The sequence below is a fragment of the Ranitomeya variabilis genome, chromosome 4 (assembly GCF_051348905.1).
Source record: "Ranitomeya variabilis isolate aRanVar5 chromosome 4, aRanVar5.hap1, whole genome shotgun sequence".
NCBI lineage: Eukaryota > Metazoa > Chordata > Amphibia > Anura > Dendrobatidae > Ranitomeya > Ranitomeya variabilis.
Window position 1 is genome coordinate 201,483,676 of NC_135235.1, and position 23,235 is coordinate 201,506,910.

Below are 23,235 nucleotides of genomic sequence, written 5' to 3' on the forward strand. Positions count from 1 at the left end.
TATTATTATTATTATTATTATTATTATTATTAATAATAAAAACAATCAATAACAATACTAATAATAAATAACAAATAATTATAATAATAAATAACAAATAATTGTAATAATAATATAACTAATAATAATAATAATAATAATAATAAAAACATCAACAAATAATAATAATGTAAAAAATCTATAAATAATAATAAAAAAATCTCTGAAGTAGACAGTAAATTAATCCTTCTCTAGCTATGTGATCCTCTAGGTCAGCTGTTGGGGGGACTATAAGACCCATCATGCCCTGATGGCCTTTTTTTGGAGTTGTAGACCTCCGTTCCAGATGATGATTGAGGACAGATTACTGACTGTTTCCATCGTCCGATCCACATGTCGTGTGACAGCTGTGTAATCCTCCAGTTCCTCTTCATTTTTGCACACGACTTCCTGGAGACGTCTTCTCTCGCTGAGAAAGATCAGAACGGAGCTGTCATGTTCTCCTGGCGTTCACCAAACCAAGACTCCTCCATCAGACGCCGGGGCTCTGAGCCCCTTTATTCCTCCAGCCAAGACAGGGAGGGTTTTGTGGTGAAAGAGTGAAGAACATCAGCTCTTGCAAAGAGTCTTAATGCGAGGCAATGTTCTCTGGGGAAAAAAAAAGGGTATACAAATTTTATTTCTATTAAAAACTAAAAATTCTGCCACGGGTTGGAGACGGGAGCACTATAAGTCTGTTTAGTATAAAGTACAAAAGCCAAACTAGAGCATCCTCCAAAAAGATTGAAACACCACTGTTTTGGCGTTGCTGGCATGTTTCCCTTCATAATCTACTGGTTTGTGCTGTACAACCTTAAATCCAAATTAAAGCTCCTTTTCACTTTGCCCTGTATTGACGAGAACCCAAACCAGCTGATGGGTTTCTGTTCCCTTTGGTAGAGTTCTAGTATTACTTTGTAAGGGCTTGTTTCCACATGCGAGAATCACGTCCGTGTCTCGCATGTAGAAACCAAGCTCTGGTGTCTGCACTCCGGAGCAGAGCGTGCGGCCGCATAGGAACACATGGAGCCGCACAGCTCCGCTCCTGAGTGCCGGCGCCAGAGCTTGGTTTCTACATGCGAGACACGGACGTGATTCTCGCATGTGGAAACAAGCCCTAAGGCTGAGACTGGCCCTCTCTTTTCTTAAAGGGGAATTTGTGAGTAGGTTTTCACTATGTAGTCTGAGAGCAGCTTGTTGTAGGGGTGGAGACCCTGATTCCAGCAATGTCACTTACTGGGCTATGTTTACTGTTTCAATACAATCAGTGTTTTATCAACAGGAGATTATCACTACAGGGGACTTTTCAAACTTGTGAAATCCGTCCACAAATGGTTAATGCTGTTGATCCGGTATTGTATGGCAGCGGGTGACGGAGGCGACCTGACAGGTCTGCAGGGATTGCCCGGGGCTCGGCCTCCTGTGTGTACATGGCTCCCTATACATCACCGTGGGCTGCGCTCACAATGGCCGGGAGCGGACAAAGGTTCCTTTCTTGTTTGTCAGCGCAGGCTACATTTTAACAGGATCCTCGTGCCTCCAGGAGCCTGGCCTCCTCTTGTAACCCTTTGTCTGAAGCCGATCTGCAGCTTTAAAGCTGCAAAAAAAAAAAAAAAAGGGATTTTCTAGGTTTAGAAAAAGCAAATGATTAAACTCCTTTACTGTGGTGGCAGAAGGACATTGTAATCAAGGCAAATATATTTGGTACTAGATGGTGGCCCGATTCTAACGCATCGGGTATTCTAGAATATGTATGTATGTATGTACGTCGCGCTTAGCACATCCACGTAGTATATAACACAGACAGCCACATAGTATATAGCACTGCCCACGTAGTATATAGCACTGCCCACGTAGTATATAGCACTGCCCACGTAGTATATAGCACTGCCCACGTAGTATATAGCACTGCCCACGTAGTATATAGCACTGCCCACGTAGTATATAGCACTGCCCACGTAGTATATAGCACAGCCACGTAGTATATAGCACAGCCACGTAGTATTATAACACAGGCCACGCAGTATATAACACAGGCCACGTAGTATATAGCAGTGTGGGCACCACATCCCTGTTAAAAAAAATAAATAAAAAATAGTTATATACTCACCTTCTGGCGTCCACCAAAGCTGTGCCGATGCGCGCGATGCTGCCGCCAGCTTCCTTTCCCTGTGATGCATTGTGAAATTACCCAGATGACTTAGCGGTCTCGCGAGACAGTTAAGTCATCTGGGTAATTTCGCAATGCATCACTGGGAACGGAAGCTGGCGACAGCAGCGCGTGCATCGGTGGACGTCGGAAGGTGAGAATAGCACAATTTTTAATTTTTTTAAATTATTTTTAACATTATATCTTTTTACTATTGATGCTGCATAGGCAGCATCAATAGTAAAAAGTTGGTCCGGGATGGGGCGACACACTGGCACTGACTGGAGGGGAGTATGGAGGGGGCACTGACTGGAGGAGAGTATGGAGGGGCCAATTCGTGGCTGGACTAAGCCTGTCGCTGATTGGTCGCCTACCGGCCGCGACCAATCAGCGACGCGGGATTTCCGTTACAGACAGACAAACAGATGGAAGTGATCCTTAGACGATTGTATAGATAGATATGCTCGTCGTCCTAATGCACCCACAATGAAGATTATTATTACTAGATGGTGGCCCGATTCTATCACATCGGGTATTCTAGAATATGCATGTCCACGTAGTATATTGCCCAGTCACATAGTATTTTGCCCAGTCACGTAGTATTTTGCCCAGTCACGTAGTATAATGCTCCATGCAGTTATGGCCCCATAGATGCCCCATATAATGCTCCATGCAGTTGTTTATGGCCCCATAGACGCTCCATACAGCATTGTACCTGATGTTATGCTGCTGCTGCTGCTGCAATAATAAAAAAAAAAAAATGACATACTCCCCTCTCGTCGCTGCTCCTCAGCGTCCCGTCTCTCCGCACTGACTGATCAGGCAGAGGGCGGCGCGCACACTAATACGTCATCGCGCCCTCTGACCTGCACAGTCACTGCAGAGGACGCGGAAGACGGAGCGGCGCCCGGCGGATGGAACGCGGACAGGTGAATATGAGATACTCACCTGCTCCTGACGCTGTCCCTGCCTGTCCCATGGTACCGCAGTTTCTCCGCGCAGGGCCTGTGATGACGTCGCGGTCACATGACCGTGACGTCATGGCAGGTCCTTGTCGTACACCAAACTTAGCACCGGAACCTGCCGCCTGCATGGACCGCTCACCGGAGCGTCGGAAAGGTGGCGGAAGGTGAGTATATAATGATTTGTTATTTTTTTTTTCTATTATTTTTCACATTACATGTTTTTACTATTGAAGCTGCATAGGCAGCCTCAATAGTAAAAATTTGGTCACACAGGGTTAATAGCGGCGGTAACGGAGTGAGTTACCCGTGGCATAACGCGGTCCGTTACCGCTGGCATTAACCCTGTGTGAGCCGTGACTGCGGGGAGTATGGAGCGGGCGCCGGGCAGTGACTGCAGGGGAGTAGGGAGGGACTAATCGGACTGTGCCCGTCGCTGATTGGTCGCGGCAGCCATGACAGGCAGCTGGCGAGACCAATCAGCGAATGAATAACCGTGACGGAAGTTGCCGACAGACAGACAGAAGGACAGACAGAAAGACGGAAGTACCCCTTAGACAATTATATAGTAGATTATTATTATTATTATTATTATTACATTTTTAGTTTTTTAGATTACCCCTTTTTTATGTTTTTGAAAGCAGCATGATGTAGGGGCTGAGACCCTGATTCCGGCGATGTGTCCCTTTCTGCACTGTGTGCTGCAGTTTTAACAGAATCCCTGTTTTCTCTGCTGTAGATCTCTGAATGTTGAGCTCTGTATAACCCCGCCCACATCACTGATTGGCAGCTGTGCTCAGGAAGCCACCAATCAGTGCTGGAGGTGTGGCTACACATTAGCTGGACTACATGGCACAGGACGCCTAGTACTGCCATGATAATCTCCTGCTGATAAATCAATGATTGTATCAAACCTACAGTACACAGCCTAATAAGAGACACATCACTGGAATCCCCGAATAAAGTGATTTTTGTGTGATTTGAACACTGTCTTCCTTTTCGGCTGTATCCTCTCATTATATGGGGGATCCCCAGCAGTCCGGCGGGTCATCGTCCCCGAGAACATCAGAATGAAAGTAGCTGGAGATCTGTTTGCACTGTGATGTTTCGTCACTGACCTTCACATTTTCCTTTCTGATGGACTGTCGGTGATTGCAGAGAGTGAGAGACGAGACGTATAGATAAGACCGAGCCGCACGTCCCCCACATCACAGGAGGCTTGTAAGCCACAATATATCCCACCTGATGGCTCCGCGGAGCTGGGAGCATTTATGGAGCGGTAATACTGTGCCCGCTGCCTCACTTGCTCAGACTATTGATTTTAATAGCATCTGCAATTCTTCATTTTGCCTGTGGAGGCGCTGCAGGAAGAGTGAACACTTGCCGCCGGGTTCCCTCATAGATTACATCTGATTTTTGAGAGATTTTATCCAAAGCAATCTATCCCTGGATGATAATTTCTAAACATGTTGTATCCATCAAATGGGGGACATTAAACGCTTTTTCTCATCATGATAAATTGTTAATGCTGTTGCTAACGAGCAACTTTGCTAACTACCCTTGGATTTTTAATTCTATAGTTTATGGCTCGTTGCTTATGTTACCAGATACCGCTGCAGTCTATCATTGATGGCTGAACTCCTATGTGAAGAGTGCAGTGCTTACAAGCTCTTTTCCCAGATATGGGAAGCAGCACAGCTTTGATCAGTGGCGGGACAATGCCGCTGGGCCGAACCGCCACTCAGCCAGGAGCTCTCCGCCGCTCAGCCGGGAGGAGCGCACCGCCACTCAGCCGAGAAGAGCGCACCGCCACTCAGAAGGGGGAGCGCACCGCCACTCAGCCAGGAGCGCACCCCCCACATTATCACTTTTTCCAACCAAACAGGAAGCTCCTGAGGTTTATGGGAGAACTGCAGCAACCCACTTTTCAGGGGGAGTTCAATGTGGCGGCTTTTTAGCTTATGCACTGCCACTCAATTCAAAGACCAAGATAAACCATTCACCGCCTCTGTTTTTCCATAGTATTATGATTTTCTGATGTTATTTTATTGCTTTATACTAATGGTCTCATTTCTTTATTTTCCTCTCCTAGGCCTGGCTCGATAGTCACGAACGAAGCTTTGGTCATTTTATTGGTAACAAGTGGATAAAACCAGACGGAAGGCAGACGTACGCTACGAAGAATCCCGCAACAGGTGAGGGGTCATCTGCCAAACTACTGAATGGGTGATAAATGTATGAGTTCTTGGATTTTGGCTGATCGATCACAATAACGGGGGTCCCGTCCCCCTCCCCCATTATTTCACTTCTTATTGGTCTATTGGTGCAGTCATGCTCATACATATAAGCCACTGTCCTACAGGCTGATCGCCCCCTGGTGGTTTCCACGTGTTAGGTGGCGTCTGTCCCCTTTAACTGCAGCCTTCTGCACTGATATTCTTCATATGAGATGATTGCAAGACATCTTGGGTTCTAGATACAGCCATTGCTGGGAAAGTTCTTAGACCTGTTTCTATGGGAAACTATGGGACCTCTTTTAAAGCTAAATTTGGGTTTTTCACACTTGGGAATATATAAAATTCTACACGTGACCTGACTTTTCGGAACTGCAAAGTGTAAATGAGGCCAAAGTACAAGCTAATGGCAATACCGCCTTTGACCACTAGATGCCGCCATTATCCATATAAAAGCTCCAGCACCGCGTGCATTGTATTTATCCGTTCCTGGGAAAGCTGAATGACAGCCCATATGGTCACCTCCTTGGCTGCACTCAGGTGCTGTGATACATAGATAGGGCTGAAGTCATGGAAAGTTGGGTGGCGGGCGGCTGCACATTTCTATAGCAGACCTTAGAGATTCACTTGTCCTTAAATGGAATGTGTCATTAGAAAGGGACCTATTTTTTACATCAGATTTTTGTGCTATTTATATATATTTTTTTAAACATTTTTTTCCCCCAAATTTTCCATATCGCTAAATAAAAAATCATAAATGTTGCAGTTTTACTTGTCTTTACTGAAGACTTAACATTCTCATAATCATCACAGACAGGATTATAATCACTGGTAACATTATAGACAGTATATAGCACAAGATCCATCATTCACAATAGGCGATTTCACAGCTCACCTCCTCCCCCTGTACAATGACTGATATCCCCTCTATATACAGTAGATAACACAGGATCCACCATTCACAATAGGTGATGTCACAGCTCATCTCCTCCCCCTCTACAATGACTGATATCCCCTCTATATACAGTAGATAACACAGGATCCACCATTCACAATAGGTGATATCACAGCTCACCTCCTCCTCCTGTATAATGACTGATAACACCTCTATATACAGTAGATAACACAGGATCCACCATTCACAATAGATGATGTCACAGCTCACCACCTCCTCCTGTACAATGACTGATAACACCTCTATATACAGTAGATAACACAGGATCCACCATTCACAATAGATGGTCACTGCTCACCTCCTCCTGTACAATGACTGATAACACTTATATACACAATAGATAACACCGGATCCAACGTTCACAATAGGTGATGTCACAGCACACCTCCTCCTCCTGTACAATGACTGATAACACCTCTATATACAGTAGATAACACAGGATCCACCATTCACAATAGGTGATGTCACAGCTCATCTCCTCCTGTACAATGACTGATAACACCTCTATATACAGCAGATAACACAGGATCCACCATTCACAATAGGTGATATCACAGCTCACCTTCTCCTGTACAATGACTGATAACACCTCTATATACAGCAGATAACACAGGATCCACCATTCACAATAGGTGATGTCACAGCTCACCTCCTCCTCCTGTACAATGATTGATAACACCTCTATATACAGTAGATAACAGAGGATCCACCATTCACAATAGGTGATGTCACAGCTCACCTACTCCTCCTGTACAATGATTGATAACACCTCTATATACAGTAGATAACAGAGGATCCACCATTCACAATAGGTGATGTCACAGCTCACCTCCTCCCCCTGTACAATGACTGATAACACCTCTATATACAGTAGATAACACAGGATCCACAATTCACAATAGGTGATGTCACAGCTCACCTCCTCCTCCAGTACAATGATTGATAACACCTCTATATACAGTAGATAACACAGGATCCACCATTCACAATAGGTGATGTCACAGCTCATCTCCTCCCCCTGTACAATGACTGATAACACCTCTATATACAGTAGATAACACAGGATCCACCATTCACAATAGGTGATGTCACAGCTCACCTACTCCTCCTGTACAATGATTGATAACACCTCTATATACAGTAGATAACACAGGATCCACCATTCACAATAGGTGATATCACAGCTCACCTACTCCTCCTGTACAATGATTGATAACACCTCTATATACAGTAGATAACACAGGATCCACCATTCACAATTGGTGATGTCACAGCTCATCTCCTCCCCCTGTACAATGACTGATAACACCTCTATATACAGTAGATAACACAGGATCCACCATTCACAATAGGTGATATCACAGCTCACCTTCTCCTGTACAATGACTGATAACACCTCTATATACAGCAGATAACACAGGATCCACCATTCACAATAGGTGATGTCACAGCTCACCTCCTCCCTTTTTCTTCACTATCAACATTTCATAGCTTAGGAGCATGCACAGATTTAATCTGTATACAAACAAATAGGGTCTGATGCAGTCTGTTGCTGCTAATATCCATGAGTAGGACAGTAGGGCTATGTTCACACTTTGCGTTTTTGCTGCTTTTTAATGCATTGTTTAAGCTGCTTACAAAAAGCAATTTTGCTTAGTTTTTCCTGTGGTTTTGTCAGGCCTCATTGTCTCTTGTGCATGCTGATAAAGTTAAGTGCATTAAAAAAAAATAATCTGATTCAACTTCATCAGGTTTTGGCACCAAAAATGCAGCAAAACCTGATACCTGAGTTTTTTGCACCAAAAATGCTGAAAATAAAGCTCTAATAGAAGTGACATGCATTAAGAAAACACCTAGTGTGAACATAGCTTAAGTATGAATCTGATATTAGGCTTTGTAGCCAGTGTGAACATCACAAGACTTTACTACAGATGGGTTTTTATGTTTTTTTTTATACCTATCACTGATATCTAACGTTAGGGCACATTCCCTTTAAAGTCGTCTTTTCTCCATTGATTCTTGAAGCCGGTAAGTCACGACTCCCATCCCGGCCCATGTGTCCAGTAATCAGTGGCATGGTGAGTGGGGGAGGATTAGGTACGCCGCGGGTTTATTCCAAGGTTAATCTGTAAGCCGCTGTGCTGGAGAAGATGTAGGACACAGGATCAGGGCCGCACGGACACAACGCCTCCTATACAACTTACTTGAAATTATATTCAGTGCGAGAGACATATGGGATCATGTAATATTATTGGGGCTTTGTATGGCTGGCGTATCTGTTGTACTAAATATTCTCTGTATTCAGCATAAAATGACATTTCTAGAGCAACAATAGTCTATTCCTCCATTATTCCTCCTAGAAAATTATGACTAAATTGACAACTGAGTGTTATAAGTTGGGGGTGTTTCCCTGCGCAGCCTGGCACTGGTAGTTCTGATAGGACAGTGTTGGGGGTGTGTCCCTGCACAGCCTGATACTGGTAGTTCTGATAGGACAGTGTTGGGGGGTATCCCTGTGCAGCCTGGCACTGTTAGTTCTGATAGGACAGTGTTGGAGGGGTATCCTTGTGCAGCCTGGCATTGGCATCTCTGATAGGACAGTGTTGGGGGGGGGGGGGGGGTATCCCTGTGCAGCCTGGCACTGGTAGTTCTGATAGGACTATGTTGATGGGTGTCCCTGCACAGCCTGGCACTGGTAGTTCTGATAGGACAGTGTTGGGGGGGTGTCCCTGTGCAGCCTGACACTGGTAGTTCTGATAGGACAGTGTTGGGGGTGTGTCCCTGCACATCCTATTTTCATAGGACAGTTTTGGGGTGTGTCTCTGAGTAGCCTGACAGTGTTAGTTTTGATAGGACAGTGTTGGGCGTGTGTCCCTGTGCAGCCTGACACTGGTAGTTTTGATAGGACAGTGTTGGGGGTGTGTCCCTGCACAGCCTGATACTGGTAGCTCTGATAGGACAGTGTTGGGGGTGTGTCCTTGTGCAGCCTGCCACTGATAGTTCTGATAGGACAGTGTTGGGGGTGTGTCCCTGCACAGCCTGACACTGGTAGCTCTTATAGGATAGTGTTGGGGGGGTGTCCCTGCGCAGCCTAACAGTGATAGTTCTGATAGGACAGTGTTGGGGGTGGCTCCCTGTGCAGCCTGACAATGGTAGTTCTGATAGGACAGTTTTGGGTGTGTCTCTGAGTAGTCTGACACTGGTAGTTCTGATAGGACAGTGTTGATGGTGTGTCCCTGCGCAGCTTGACACTAGTAGCTCTGATAGGACAGCGTTGGGGGTGTGTCTCTGCACAGCCGCCTGACACTGGTAGTTCTGATAGGACAGTGGTGTGGTTGTGTCCCTGCGCGTCCTGACACTGGTAGTTCTGATAGGACAGTGTTGGGGGTGTGTCCCTGTGCAGCCTGACACGTGTAGTTCTGATAGGACAGTGTTGGGGGTGTGTCCCTGCGCAGCCTGACACTAGTAGCTCTGATAGGACAGCGTTGAGGGTGTGCCTCTGCGCAGCCGCCTGACACTGGTAGTTCTGATAGGACAGCGTTGGGGGTGTGTCTCTGAGCAGCCTGACACTGGTAGTTGTGATAGGACAATGTTGGGGTGTGTCCCTGCGTATCCTGATACTGTTAATTCTGATAGGACAGTTTTGGGGGTGTGTCTCTAAGCAGCCTGGCACTGGTAGTTCTGATAGGACTGTGTTAGGGGTGTGTCCCTGCGCAGCCTGACACTGGTAGCGCTGATAGGACAGTGTTGTGGTTGCGTCCTGACACTGGTAGCTGTAATAGGACAGTGTTGGGGGTGTGTCCCTGCACAGCCTGACACTGGTAGCTCTAATAGGACAGTGTTGGGGGTTGTGTCCTTGCGCGTCCTGACACTGGTAGTTCTAATAGCACAGTGTCAAACTGTGCAGTTACACCCCCCAACACTGCCCAATCAGAGCTGCTATTGTGATACAGAGCAGGGCCACAGCCCCACCTGATAACACCCAGGTGTCAATTTATTAATGTTCAGGAGGAACAGCCCAACATCTGGTTGTCTGTGTCCAGTAGATGTTCACTCCCGAAAATGATGCACTGCTGAGCGCACGTTCACTCTGTCGGCACCATTATAGTCTATGGCCTTGTTGGTTCATACGTCCGAATTCGGACAGAGCTACTGAACACAATGTGACTCACCCTTAGGTCATTATTAGCTGTACTTTACAGACTAACGCCCGCAGGTTTATCCTCACATCGACCCATTTGGAGATTTCTTCACTTCTTTTCCTTAGGAGAGGTTCTGGCCTCCACCATCCAGGGAAATGAGGAGGACGTGGAGCTGGCAGTCAGCACAGCACGACAAGCCTACGAGAGTTGGAGCCAACTTCCCTGTCATGTTCGAGCACGATATATGTACAGGTGGGCATCAGGGGGCAGCCAGTGCCGGAGGGTACTGCAAGTAGAGGAGTTATCTTCTCTGATTACTGCTTGCTGGTCCTAAAAGGGAGGACATATCTTTTACAATTATTGGCCATTTTGAATTTCCAGCCTCTATGTATCACAGTGCACAGCAGAATGCTGAATGAGTTTCCGTCAGCATAGGGCCATTTTGATCCTGCAGCTTCTATGTATCATTGTACTTGGCTGGCTACAGAATAAGTTACCAGTATAATCAGAAAGCTCAGCCGACAGCAGCATCTATCACACTTATTTCTCTCCCTCTTAATATTTTAAGCTGATTTGTGATTGTATCAATGTTCAACTTGATCATAAATCCGCTTATAAGATCTTCATGGAGAAGAGGGATGAGAATTACAGATGCTGTCGTTTGTTGAGCATACTGATGGATGCAATGGTAACTCGCCCCTCAGGCAGCTTTGTACTGTGATATATAGAGGCTGTAGAAGCAAAATGGTCCAATGTTTTTTTTTTGTTTGTTTGTTTTTTTGAAGAGGACCTGTCACATGCTCAAAAAAGTGTCCGAAATACCTTGTAAAAATCAAATGAATATACTAGTAACTGGTACCGCGCTTAGGTGATTTAGGGTGATCTATCCCTGATTACAGGGGTGCGATCAACCTGAGTGTGATGATGGATAATAAAAATGTCCCACTGTGAATGATGGTGTGCCCAGTACCTGACTGGTGAGCCGGCTAGTCACCTATAAACAATTACAATGTGCACTGTACAATTACAGCCACTAAGTCGCCCGTCAAAACAGATATCAGCACGTTGCGGCAACAGCACAAAAAGCACATGAACAATAATTGTGTAAAGCTCTTACCGTGTGCTGTACCTGGTTTGGCGTGCAACTACTCCTGGTAAATGTCAGAGGGGATGTGCGGTGTTCCGCAAGTGAACGTGGCGAATATGAAAGCAGAGTAGGTATGCAGGTGGCGGCCGGCAGGTGGGCACACAAGTATTTGGTCAAGCATGACCTGTGTGGGGTGTCGCTGATAAGTGCAGAGCCAGGGAACGTCCCGGCCGGAGGCGTCCCTGGTTGCACTTAGAAACAAAGATGGCCGCCGCTGACAAGCAGCGTGTGACGTCACAGGCCTACGGAGCCTCACTGGGACCAAAAAGCAAACCGACGCGTTTCGAAGGGTAAACGCCCTTCTTCATCAGGGTTGAAGCCCTGCAGGATAGCTCCTCTTCAATATATGCCTTCGCCTCCCCTATGTGCCCGCCCACTGGAACTAATTACCCGCCCCAGTCAACTCGATTGACGATAAACTGCGATAGCAGCAATTTATCACACCACAGTATCCAACCCCCTATGTAGTACACAGATTGTCCCTTATTGTCAAACAATTATTTGAAACATAGCCCGATACCTAGCATGTTTTAATAATAAAAGATATTGTTATTTATTTGTATTTTTAATCCTTTTCTATACATAGTATATGGTCGTTACTTACATCTATAGGTATCAGGCTATGTTTCAAATAATTGTTTGACAATAAGGGACAATCTGTGTACTACATAGGGGGTTGGATACTGTGGTGTGATAAATTGCTGCTATCGCAGTTTATCGTCAATCGAGTTGACTGGGGCGGGTAATTAGTTCCAGTGGGCGGGCACATAGGGGTGGCGAAGGCATATATTGAAGAGGAGCTCTCCTGCAGGGCTTTAACCCTGATGAAGAAGGGCGTTTACCCTTCGAAACGCGTCGGTTTGCTTTTTGGTCCCAGTGAGGCTCCGTAGGCCTGTGACGTCACACGCTGCTTGGCAGCGGCGGCCATCTTTGTTTCTAAGTGCAACCAGGGACGCCTCCGGCCGGGACGTTCCCTGGCTCTGCACTTATCAGCGACACCCCACACAGGTCACGCTTGACCAAATACTTGTGTGCCCACCTGCCGGCCGCCACCTGCATACCTACTCTGCTTTCATATTCGCCACGTTCACTTGCGGAACACCGCACATCCCCTCTGACATTTACCAGGAGTAGCTGCGCGCCAAACCAGGTACAGCACACGGTAAGAGCTTTACACAATTATTGTTCATGTGCTTTTTGTGCTGTTGCCGCAACGTGCTGATATCTGTTTTGACGGGCGACTTAGTGGCTGTAATTGTACAGTGCACATTGTAATTGTTTATAGGTGACTAGCCGGCTCACCAGTCAGGTACTGGGCACACCATCATTCACAGTGGGACATTTTTATTATCCATCATCACACTCAGGTTGATCGCACCCCTGTAATCAGGGATAGATCACCCTAAATCACCTAAGCGCGGTACCAGTTACTAGTATATTCATTTGGTCTTTACAGAAGTGGCACATGTTCTGAGGATACCAGCAGCTGGGGGATTTCATTAGTAACTCCCACATACGCAGTGGGCAGCAGTGTTGAGCGCCAGTGATATTGTTTTGTACCTTGTAAAAATCCCTGAGCTCCCCCGATTCTGCCGCTTTTTTCCATTTTGCTCTGCGTTGCTCCATTGCAGAGATGTTCCACTTGTTACTTTTGGAGCGCAGTATGTGAAATCTCTGCCTGTAAAGCAAATGGTCATTTCTTTTGAGTCTTCTTTGGGGGCATGAACTTTTGCCCATTGTACCCATAAGCTATTGAGCTGTGATTGGCAGCTTCTAGGAAGAATGAGTAAAGCACAAGCCCCTGGAGAAGGCTCTGAAGAAGCTCCCACTTGCTGTACAGGCAGAGATTTCACATACTGCGCTCCAAAAGCAAAAAATGTGGATATTTCTGAAATGGAGCAATGCAGAGCAAAACAGAAAAAAGCAGCAGAATCAGGGGAGTTCGGTGATTTTTACAAGGTATTCAACTCAATTTTTTTTCGAGCAAGTGACAGGTCTTCTTTAAAATGGCTTTCTCATTATAAATAGGTGAAATTGCAAAGTGCATGTAACAGCAAAAAAACTTTGCAGTTTACCTAATTTTAAAAATTTCTCTCTCAAGGAGAGTGGGATGTTTAATTTAATAGTGTACAAAAAAATCAATTTAAGAAAAAAATAAAACTCCTCCATGGGTGTTTTTTAAGCCAAAATCAGAAAAGGATCCAGCAAGGAGAAGTAAAAGTCTATTCTTTATATTTCTCATTCCTTTTTAATCCATTCCTATTGACTGTGGTCTTCTGAATCTTCCGGAATTTTCTTAACCAGATGGCCCCTTTTAATTTGTTTGCTTGAGTTTTTCCTAAATCCCAACAGTAGATGGCAGCATCCGATGTCACCAGGAGCATGATTGGAATCCTTAGTTATGCTTTCTAATATTCACTTACAGAGCAGCTTGAAAGTTTGTGAACCCTTCAGAATTCTCCATATTTCTGCATATGTTTGACTTAAAACTACACCAAGTTTTCACTCAAGTTCTACAAAGAGATAAAGAGAACAGATCATACAAACGAATTTAAAATATTCGACTTTTATTTATTTTATTATTGAAGAAAATGATACATGTCAGTGAGCTGCAAATGTAGATAAGTTGAAGGTGAAATTAGTCTGGAGTTTTCATCTAATGGGTTGACAACCTGGTGTGAGTAGGCTACCTATTTTATTTAAAGAACACAGATCAAAGTCTGATTTTCACATCATACATTTGTGGAATCTCTATCTTGGCATAAATTAAGGAGATTTCTGAGGAACTCGGTAGAAGAATTGTTGATGCTCATCAGACTGGAAAAGGTTACAAAACCATCTCTAAAGTGTTTGGACTCCACCAATCCCTCGCCAGACAGATTGTGTAAAAATGTAGGAAATTCAAGACTTATTACCCTCCTGAGAAGTGGTAGACCAACAGAGATCACTCTAAGAGCGTGGCGCATAAAAGTCTGTAAGATAACGAAGGAACCAAAGGTAACCTCTAAGTAACTAAAGGCCTCTCTCACCTTAAGGTACCTTCACTCAGCAACTTTACAACGAGAACGACAACGATCCGTGACGTTGCAGCGTCCTGGTTAGCGATCTCATTGTGTTTGACACGCAGCAGCGATCAGGATCCCGCTGTGATATCGCTGGTCGGAGCTAGAAGTCCAGAACTTTATTTGGTCGTCAGGTCGGCGTGTATCGTCGTGTTTGACAGCAAAAGCAACGATGCCAGCAATGTTTTACATGGAGCTAACGACCTGTGAGAACGATAAGTGAGTCGCCGTTACGTCACAGGATCGCTCCTGCATCGTTCTGGAGCTGCTGTGTTTGACGTCTCTACAGCGTCCTAAACAGCGACGCTGCAGCGATCGGCTCCTTGTCTATATCGCTGCAGCGTCGCTGAGTGTGACGGTACCTTTAACCATCAGGAGGACACTGAACAACAATGGTGTGCACAGCAGGATTGCAAGGAGAAAGCCACTGCTCTCCAAAAAGAACATCACTGCCCATCTGCAATTTGGTACAGATAACCAGGATGAGCCAAAAGACTGTAGAAACTACCGTATATAACTTGTGGATGGATGAGACTGAAATAAAGCTTTTTGGTTTAGATGAGAGTTGTGATAGAGTTTAGAGTTTCTCTTTCTACCAACATAACATAAAAACCTCTATCATCTGTGAACAGCAGTGGTGGTATCATGGTTTGGGCCCGTTTTTCTGCATCTGGTTTCTCATTGATGGAACAATGAATCCAAAGGAAAATACCGGGACATCTGTACATGAGCCGACTCTCATGACAATGTGGATCATACAGCAAGACAACAACTCAAAGCACGCAAGATGTTCTACAAAAGAAAGGATAAAGAAGAAAAACTGTAAAGTTTTGGAGTAACCAAGGCACAGTCCTGAACTTAGTCCTATTTTTAAAGAAACCAAGTCACAGTCCAGACCTTAGTCTTAGTTTTGGACTTGCCAAGTCACAGTCCAGACCTTAGTCTTAGTTTTGGACTTGCCAAGTCACAGTCCAGACCTTAGTCTTAGTTTTGGACTTGCCAAGTCACAGTCCAGACCTTAGTCTTAGTTTTGGACTTGGCAAGTTGACGCTGTTTTGTAGGGAGGAATAAGCTGAAATTCCTACAAGCCGATGTGCAGAACTCCTCAACAATTACCGGAAATGTTTACGTGCAATTATTTCTGCACAAGGAGATCACTCCAGATACTGAAAGCAAAGGTTCACATACTCTTGCCACTTTGTGATACTGGATGATTTTTCTTAATTTAAAAAATAACAAAAGTCTTAATATTTTTGACTCTTTTGTTTGTTTTAGTTTTGTTATCTATTTTTAGCAATGGTGTGACTATCTGGTCAAATTTATGTGGAAATATGGAATATTCTGTAGGGTTCACAAACTTTCAAAATTTCTGTATAATATAAAGGAAAGTCTCAAATTGAATAATCAGAATTTGTAGTATAGAAAAAATGATGACCAATATTTTGAGAGCCATTTGACATGTAACCCAACTTCTCAAAGAAATACAACATCTATTGACCGGAAGACGAACGTTTCACAATTTAGGAGAATACGACGACGTCTCGAGGACATTCTTGGCCGCCCCTTTGATCAGCTGATTACAAGGGCTGCAGCTCTCTGGAGCTTTCGTAGGTCTGTTCTTTGAGTAGTGGCCATGAATGTGCCATCCAGATAGCTGATAGGTTGACGGACCCCACCGATCTGTTATTGATGAATTTTCCTATAGTATATAGCTCTTTCAATGCTTAGGAGTCCAGTGGGTAATTTTATTCGGTGATTGACTGTCTTTCCTGTACGACCATGCATAGACATGACTGTTGGACAAGGACTAGGATCATGGATACTCTTAGCGCTTCCTGCTTTAATCCTTTCTACCAGTTGATCAGATCACTGGTCCAACATGACAGGTTCCCTATAAGAAAATGTTTTTCTTTTTTTTGCTTTTTGTCCTTCAGCATTGCCCGCACTATACAGAAACACCAACGGTTACTGAGCGTGCTGGAAAGCATGGACAACGGGAAGCCTATCCGGGAATCACGCGACTGCGATGTTCCTCTGGTGGTCCGTCATTTTTATCATCATGCCGGTTGGGCTCAGCTCAGGGATACTGAGATGGCAAAATGGAAGCCACTTGGTGAGTCTGACCTATAGCGTTGTAGAGGACACATGACCTCTCTAATGGGCGGCCTGCCCGTCTCCTCGTCTTCGGGCGGCCTGTCCATCTCCTCGTCTTCGGGCGGCCTGCCCTTCTCCTCGACCTTGGGCATCCTGCCCGTCTCCTCGTCCTCGGGCGTCCTGCCCATCTCCTCATCTTCATGCGGCCTGCCCTTCTCCTTGGGCGGCCTGCCTGTCTCCTCGTCGTCGTGCGGTCTGCCCATCTCCTCGTCCTCGTGCGGCCTGTCGGTCTCCTCGTCCTCAGGCGGCCTGCCGGTGTCCTCGTCCTCGGGCAGCCTGCCGGTCTCTTCGCCCTCGGGCGGCCTGCCGGTCTCCTCTGGCGGCCTGCCGGTCTCCTCGCCCTCAGGCGGCCTGCCGGTCTCCCCGTCATCGAGCGGCCACCCGATCTCTCGCCCCAGGCCCGTCACCTCGCCTTTCTTTATTATTTACATCCTTTTCTCTGTCTATTTTAGGTGTTGTTGCTGCCATTGTTCCCTGGAATTTTCCGCTCATGTTACTTACTTGGAAAATCTGTCCGGCTCTGGCCATGGGTATGATACATTTTCTTTTGTGTTTGTGCACTTTATTGGTGCTAATCCTATTTAATCCTGCAGCTTCTTTATCTTTTGTGATTTGACTTAATGTGACAGGGGTTTTCCATCGATTAAATAGGTTATGTTTTCTGGTGGATTTCCAAGAAACTAAGCATAAGGTATCCATCAGGGAGCAGCACAAACCTGCCATGTGTGCTAGAACACCCATTTGTTACATATCTGTATAATGGAAAAAGTGCTAGAAGTCACTAATGGCTGCTAAACCTTAGATGTGGGAGAGCAAAAGGAGCAAAAGTGGTGCAAAGAAATGAATGAAATAATGTTGCTGATAAATTTATACATAGAGAATAGTTGTGATGTATATTTGAAAATATATAAAGGGTAACCATGCACCAAAAACAAGCGTACGAAGTAATATAGTGGCCAAAATCACTTCATTAATTAGAAAAAGAAAACCCTATCCCCTGACAAAGACTCGCGCCGAAACGCACATTGAGGCTGACACCATTCCATCAGGAGGCACATAGGGGTAATGATGACCTTTTCTTGATGTGATTTTTGTTGAGATATTGTGGTTGCTTTTTATTGATAGATCACTTTTTAGCTTAATGTATTTATTGATTTCCTTTTGCTGATCATATGCGCTCATTCATTCAATCATTTCCCCCCACATTCTATTGATTATGTCTCGTTACCAATGTGTTCTCTGATCGCCCCCTTTAGCTCTTCCTCTATTTTAATGCTTGTCTGTTATTAATATGACATACCTTATTTTGGCCATACACGTTTTTTGTAGGTTTTTTAATCCTTAGCCGTGCAGACACATATCCTAACGTCCCTGATCTCCCCCAGCAGGCATACCATCGATGATCATGTTCCAGTGTATGCTATGCCACAATCTACCCTGGGTCGAAGAGATTTACAGCATAGGGTCACATGTAGTTCACCAACGATCTGGACACAAAATGTGCCGGAAAACTCCAGACTGACCGTAGTATCCCATTGACACTGAGTAGTAGCATTTTGGGAGAAAAAAAGGGTATCGTGCGCAATGGCTGACCCCTCTTGGGTGGGTACGACTGAGGCTGGTCATTTTCCGTCAGGAGATGTCTAGGAGGAATGTCTTCTGAAAGGTTCTGACACATTCCCCGGGACTTAGTTATGTGGTTAGTTTCACCTTGTCAGGACTTTTACTGCTACTTTCAGATGAGTCTTAAGGCTCTGTTCACACCCATGTTCTTTCCTTCCTTCTGGTACTCCAGGAAATACTGTAGTGTTGAAACCTGCCACGTACACACGGTTGACGGCGCTTCTTCTAGCGGAGATCTGTGCGGAGGCCGGTCTGCCTCCAGGTGTTTTCAACGTGGTTACTGGTGGTGGAGCTTTTGGGGAGAAACTGGCGGTTCATCCCGATGTGGATAAAGTCGCATTTACCGGCTCCACCGAGGTAATGACCAAGTCGGGACCAGTTATCTGATACTGTCCGCGCAGTAGTCATCAAGCATTATAGTAAATAGATGGGGTGACGTCCTGGTCGGCTTGTTCCTTCAAGTCCTGCTTCTGTATCGTGTTCTTCTGATGACAGGTCGGACGTATTCTACGCAAAGCAACAGCCGGCAGCGGCAAGAAGTTGTCCCTGGAGCTCGGTGGCAAATCTCCATTTATTGTATTTGATACGGCCGACTTGGACAGTGCGGTGGAGGGAATTGTAGATGCCATTTGGTTTAACCAAGGCCAGGTAGGTTCAGAGACTGCAGAGATCACAATGAATGGTGCTTCAAGACATGTAAACCTGGTTTACATCCTGGTGTAAATCCTCACCCGATCGGTAATGACTTTTACTTGGCCTTCAGAGAATCCCTTCCACCAGCTTTACTGGACAGGAATTAATAAAGCAGTCTAGCTACATTTTTCTTTTTCCATCCCTACACTCCCCTACTTGTAGATCACCCTGCAATCAGCCCTCGCTTTCTACAGCTTCCTTCTTGATTCCTTGACCTCCTCCTGCATTTTATTCCTCTATGCTTTGCTATCAATCCCATGAGACATCAGTTCAGCATTACATGAGCAGCTGGAGCCAATATGTGACTTATTCTCCTTTGTTTTCTCCTTTATAAACAAAACCTTCTAATAATAAAGTCTGATCAGCCACCTTCTACATTATAATATTGTGACAGGAGCTGTGCAGTCATCATCAGTAACTGTGATAGGAGATTTGTTGAAAACGTTAGTGGTACAGTCCATGCAGTTTCATCATGCAGGCAGTTCTGGTGGCTGAGAGCAAGATCCCGTTACCTAACTAAGGAAAAGCAAAGCATGGATTTTTTTTTTACATCTAGAGGAACAACTATCTGAAATATATATTGAGGAACTAATCACAGGATGAATTATTAGAGAACTATAATATATAGAGAATTATAGAATTTGAGTGCTACTAAGGGGTTTGTCTGGGGAAAACAAGTTATCATCTATCTACAGACTAGGTGATAACATTCTGTAGGATTGTGCTACTGTATCCGTGCAATCAGCCATCGCTCAGCATCTGCTGGGGATTAGGATGCGCCATCCGGGGAGCAGATTTCGGCTTTCCTTATAGACAACCCTCATCATTCCAATCACTACAGATAAATCAGATTGTAAGGAATCTCACTGCTGCAAGTCACATGGACGAGTCTTCTTCACCCCATACACACAGCCCTGGGGAGGACAAACAAACTGATCTACAAGAATAGAGGCGTCCATCCATATACTCCAAGGAATAGAAGCATTTCATATGAATAGGACAGGAAATTCTTCAGTAATGATAAAATATCTGTGCAGCTGTTGCTTGGATAATCACTCCCCGGAAGACTTGACTGACAGCCAGCACAACCACCTGCAAAGTTGTCACCCACCCTTCATGAGAAACAAACGTCATCAGAAATATAGATATACAGTTGTAGCCAAAAGTTTTGAGACTGACAAAAACTTTTGCTTTGCTTCAGTTTTTCTAGTTTCAATTTTCATTAACTCTAGAATTGTTGTGAAGAGAGATCAGATGAATTGTAAAAAATTGGAAAATCAAAATTTAAGGTAATCACAAAACCCCCATTTCAGCTGCATTTCAGTCCTGCTGCAAAATGACCTGCTTACATCTTCTCCTTAGATCAGGAGAAAGTTCTAACAAGGACAAAGCAGCTGATCTAATTCATTCAGAGTGTTGTTGCTTTAAAAAGGGCGCTGGTGTTTGAAATCGTTGTCGTCTTCTGTTATCCATGGATAATTCTAAAGAAACAAGGAGTCCTCATTGATTTAGATCAAAAAGACTTTACAGACGACAGTTCTTCTTTTAAGATTGACTGAAATGTTGACTGAAATCAACCTTTTTATTGGATCATCAAGAACTTTAAAGAGCAAATTCAATAGTTGTGATGAAGGCTTCAGGGCGCCCAAGAAAATCCAGCAAGTGCCAGAATCGTTTCTTAAAAAAAAGTAAAATTGGCTATGGGATCGGTTCCATACCAGTGCAGAGCTTGCCCTGGAATGGCAGGAGGCAGATGACACTTTTGGAGGGTGGCCCGGTGGTCAAGAAGGGCAGCAAAAAGCCTCTTCTCTCCAGGAAAAACCTCATCAGACTGACATTTTGCAGAGATTGGACCTGGTCTAAATCTGATGAAATTTCTTTGACTGTTTGAGACATCTAGAAGAATGTTGAGAGAAGAAAAGGTGAGCGCTACCATGAATCCTGGGTCATACCATCAGTAAAGCCGCCAGAGACCATTTAAGCATGGGGGCTTCTCATCCATGGAGGGAATCACTCAAACTGTTGCCTAAGAACATGGCCAGGAGCAAAAAATGGAATCTAAACCTCCTCGAAGAGCAACTTGTCCAATGATCCAGGAGCAATGTGGCAATGACAAAGCTTTTTCCCGCATGATGGAGACCAGGACTCAAGGCAAAAGTGATAACGAAGTGGCCAGGTGATCAGAACATCGTTCCATCGCATCTGTGTGGGGAATGGGAGCAAGTTGAGTTTGTTGTTGGGATGTTTACATGGTATGTAGGATTCTGTTTCATTCACCCTCTTCGGCACATCAGCGCTGAGGGCAGTCGGTGAGCTCCGCTGCTGTGCTCAAGTAGATGGCACTAGAAGCCCTGAGCCGAAGCTCATAGATTAGCTGCAGTGCTTTTGACATGATATCAGGGCTTCAGACCATCAGACACTAGAATAAATGTTGAAGGCTCAGCACTGGACCTGAGGAGGGGGAGTAATGCGTTTTGGTTTTTTTCGAACTACATGGAGGGGTACCAGGGTTTTCTGCAACTGAAAGCCCCCTATAACTGAGGCCTTCCACGGCTGTCTCATTTCAGGAGCGGTAGCAGCAGTCGGCCATATGGTTTTTATCTCTTGGGTCACTGGCCCCGGCCTATATATCAGAGCGATTTAGTGCTGAGCATATGGAGGTCATACAGTTTAGAGGAGCAATGAACGAAATTGCGGATTACTCCAGTGGCTAACCAAAAGTGAAGAGCTGTCCTGATTTATGTGCAGTGGTCTGTCCAGCCGCTCGTCCATCATTAGAGCCGCCAAGTGTTAACGACGGAAGAACGAGCTAGATCACAGAACTTCTAATATTTACACCTGATTCTCACCTCTCACCTGACTGCTACTTTACTTTATTCTTGACCCCCAAATATTAGGCAGCACTGTATGGCAGCACTCATGCCATGTAATCACACTACCCGGACCTCACCTCCTTTGTCGGACTGGGGTGCCAAGGGCCCACCAGTGTCCACTTTTCAGCTACATGCAAATGTGACATTGTCCTCCATCACAAATTTATATAACATGAACCAGGCAGGTGTGTAAATGACTATAAGAGGGTGGTGGCCCACCGGAGGATTCCCCTGCTCTCCGATCTGCCAGACCGAGCCTGTTCATGTCGGTTTCCATCAACAACATGAACATTGAAAATCCCCCTGTTATTGAGAACGGAGAACGTTTTTAAGAACAAGTTAATTTCAAAGTATTTCCAAGCAATTTTTTAAACCATTTTTGATGGAGAATATTTTTTTTTATTTTAATTATTTTTTTTTTTTACTGCGTATTATTAGGAGTAAAGACCCCTGTCCAGTTGATCGAGAGGGGGACCAGCAATCAAACATTTTTCACCTTTTGTTAAGGCCTTGTTCCTGTTAAGCTTGGGCTTAAAACTGACCAGACGCTTATACATGGAATCCCAGGGCGGTCCTCTGGTTAGTGGTCATGTCCGGTTGACTTGATTTGCCCCTTTTCCTCCAGGTTTGCAGTGCGGGGTCCCGGCTTCTCATGCAGGAGTCCATTGCTGAAGATTTGATACGTAGACTCAAGATGAGGATGTCCCACCTGAGGGTCGGGGACAGTCTCGATAAATGCACCGACATGGGAGCCCTGGTGGACGAAAGCCAAAAGAAGACAATTGGGGAATTTGTGGAGGAGGCTCGTTCAGAAGGGGCAGAGGTGAACATTGGAACTGAAAAGGGAGGACATGTTGTATATCGTAAAGCTTAAAGGGGTTGTCTAATTTGGAAACCTTTCTTTTGTCCAAAAACCATATTATGGTATTATTCACGCTCAACTCCAACTCTGCGTATATCTTATTCTGGTCCATGTTTGTGGATTAGGCTCAGACCATTCAGGTCCATCTCATGGATCCAGACACCGTCATGTGAATATGGCCTTACTGTCCCAAAGATTGAACGTTAAATGACAATAGGATGGAGGAGAAGCTCATGATAGGTGCTTCCAACATTCTTGAGACTTGTAGTACTTCAAGGCTTTTTTTATTGTACTTAAAGGGAATCTATTAGCATTTTTTTTACTATGTAAACTGAGATCAGCATCATGTAGAGGCAGAGAC

At 44.9% G+C, this 23,235-nt stretch overlaps 1 protein-coding gene across 1 annotated transcript in view; it reads left to right on the plus strand.

Annotated features, from left to right (window-relative positions):
* ALDH16A1 (aldehyde dehydrogenase 16 family member A1) overlaps positions 1–23,235 on the plus strand; it is a 48,073-nt gene that overhangs the window by 3,264 nt on the left and 21,574 nt on the right. The window contains exons 2-8 of the mRNA XM_077259645.1: positions 5,222–5,324; positions 10,586–10,712; positions 16,604–16,782; positions 17,276–17,353; positions 18,619–18,803; positions 18,942–19,094; positions 22,638–22,835. Coding sequence (XP_077115760.1) covers positions 5,222–5,324; positions 10,586–10,712; positions 16,604–16,782; positions 17,276–17,353; positions 18,619–18,803; positions 18,942–19,094; positions 22,638–22,835 — 1,023 coding nt within the window. The remainder of the gene's footprint in view (positions 1–5,221; positions 5,325–10,585; positions 10,713–16,603; positions 16,783–17,275; positions 17,354–18,618; positions 18,804–18,941; positions 19,095–22,637; positions 22,836–23,235) is intronic.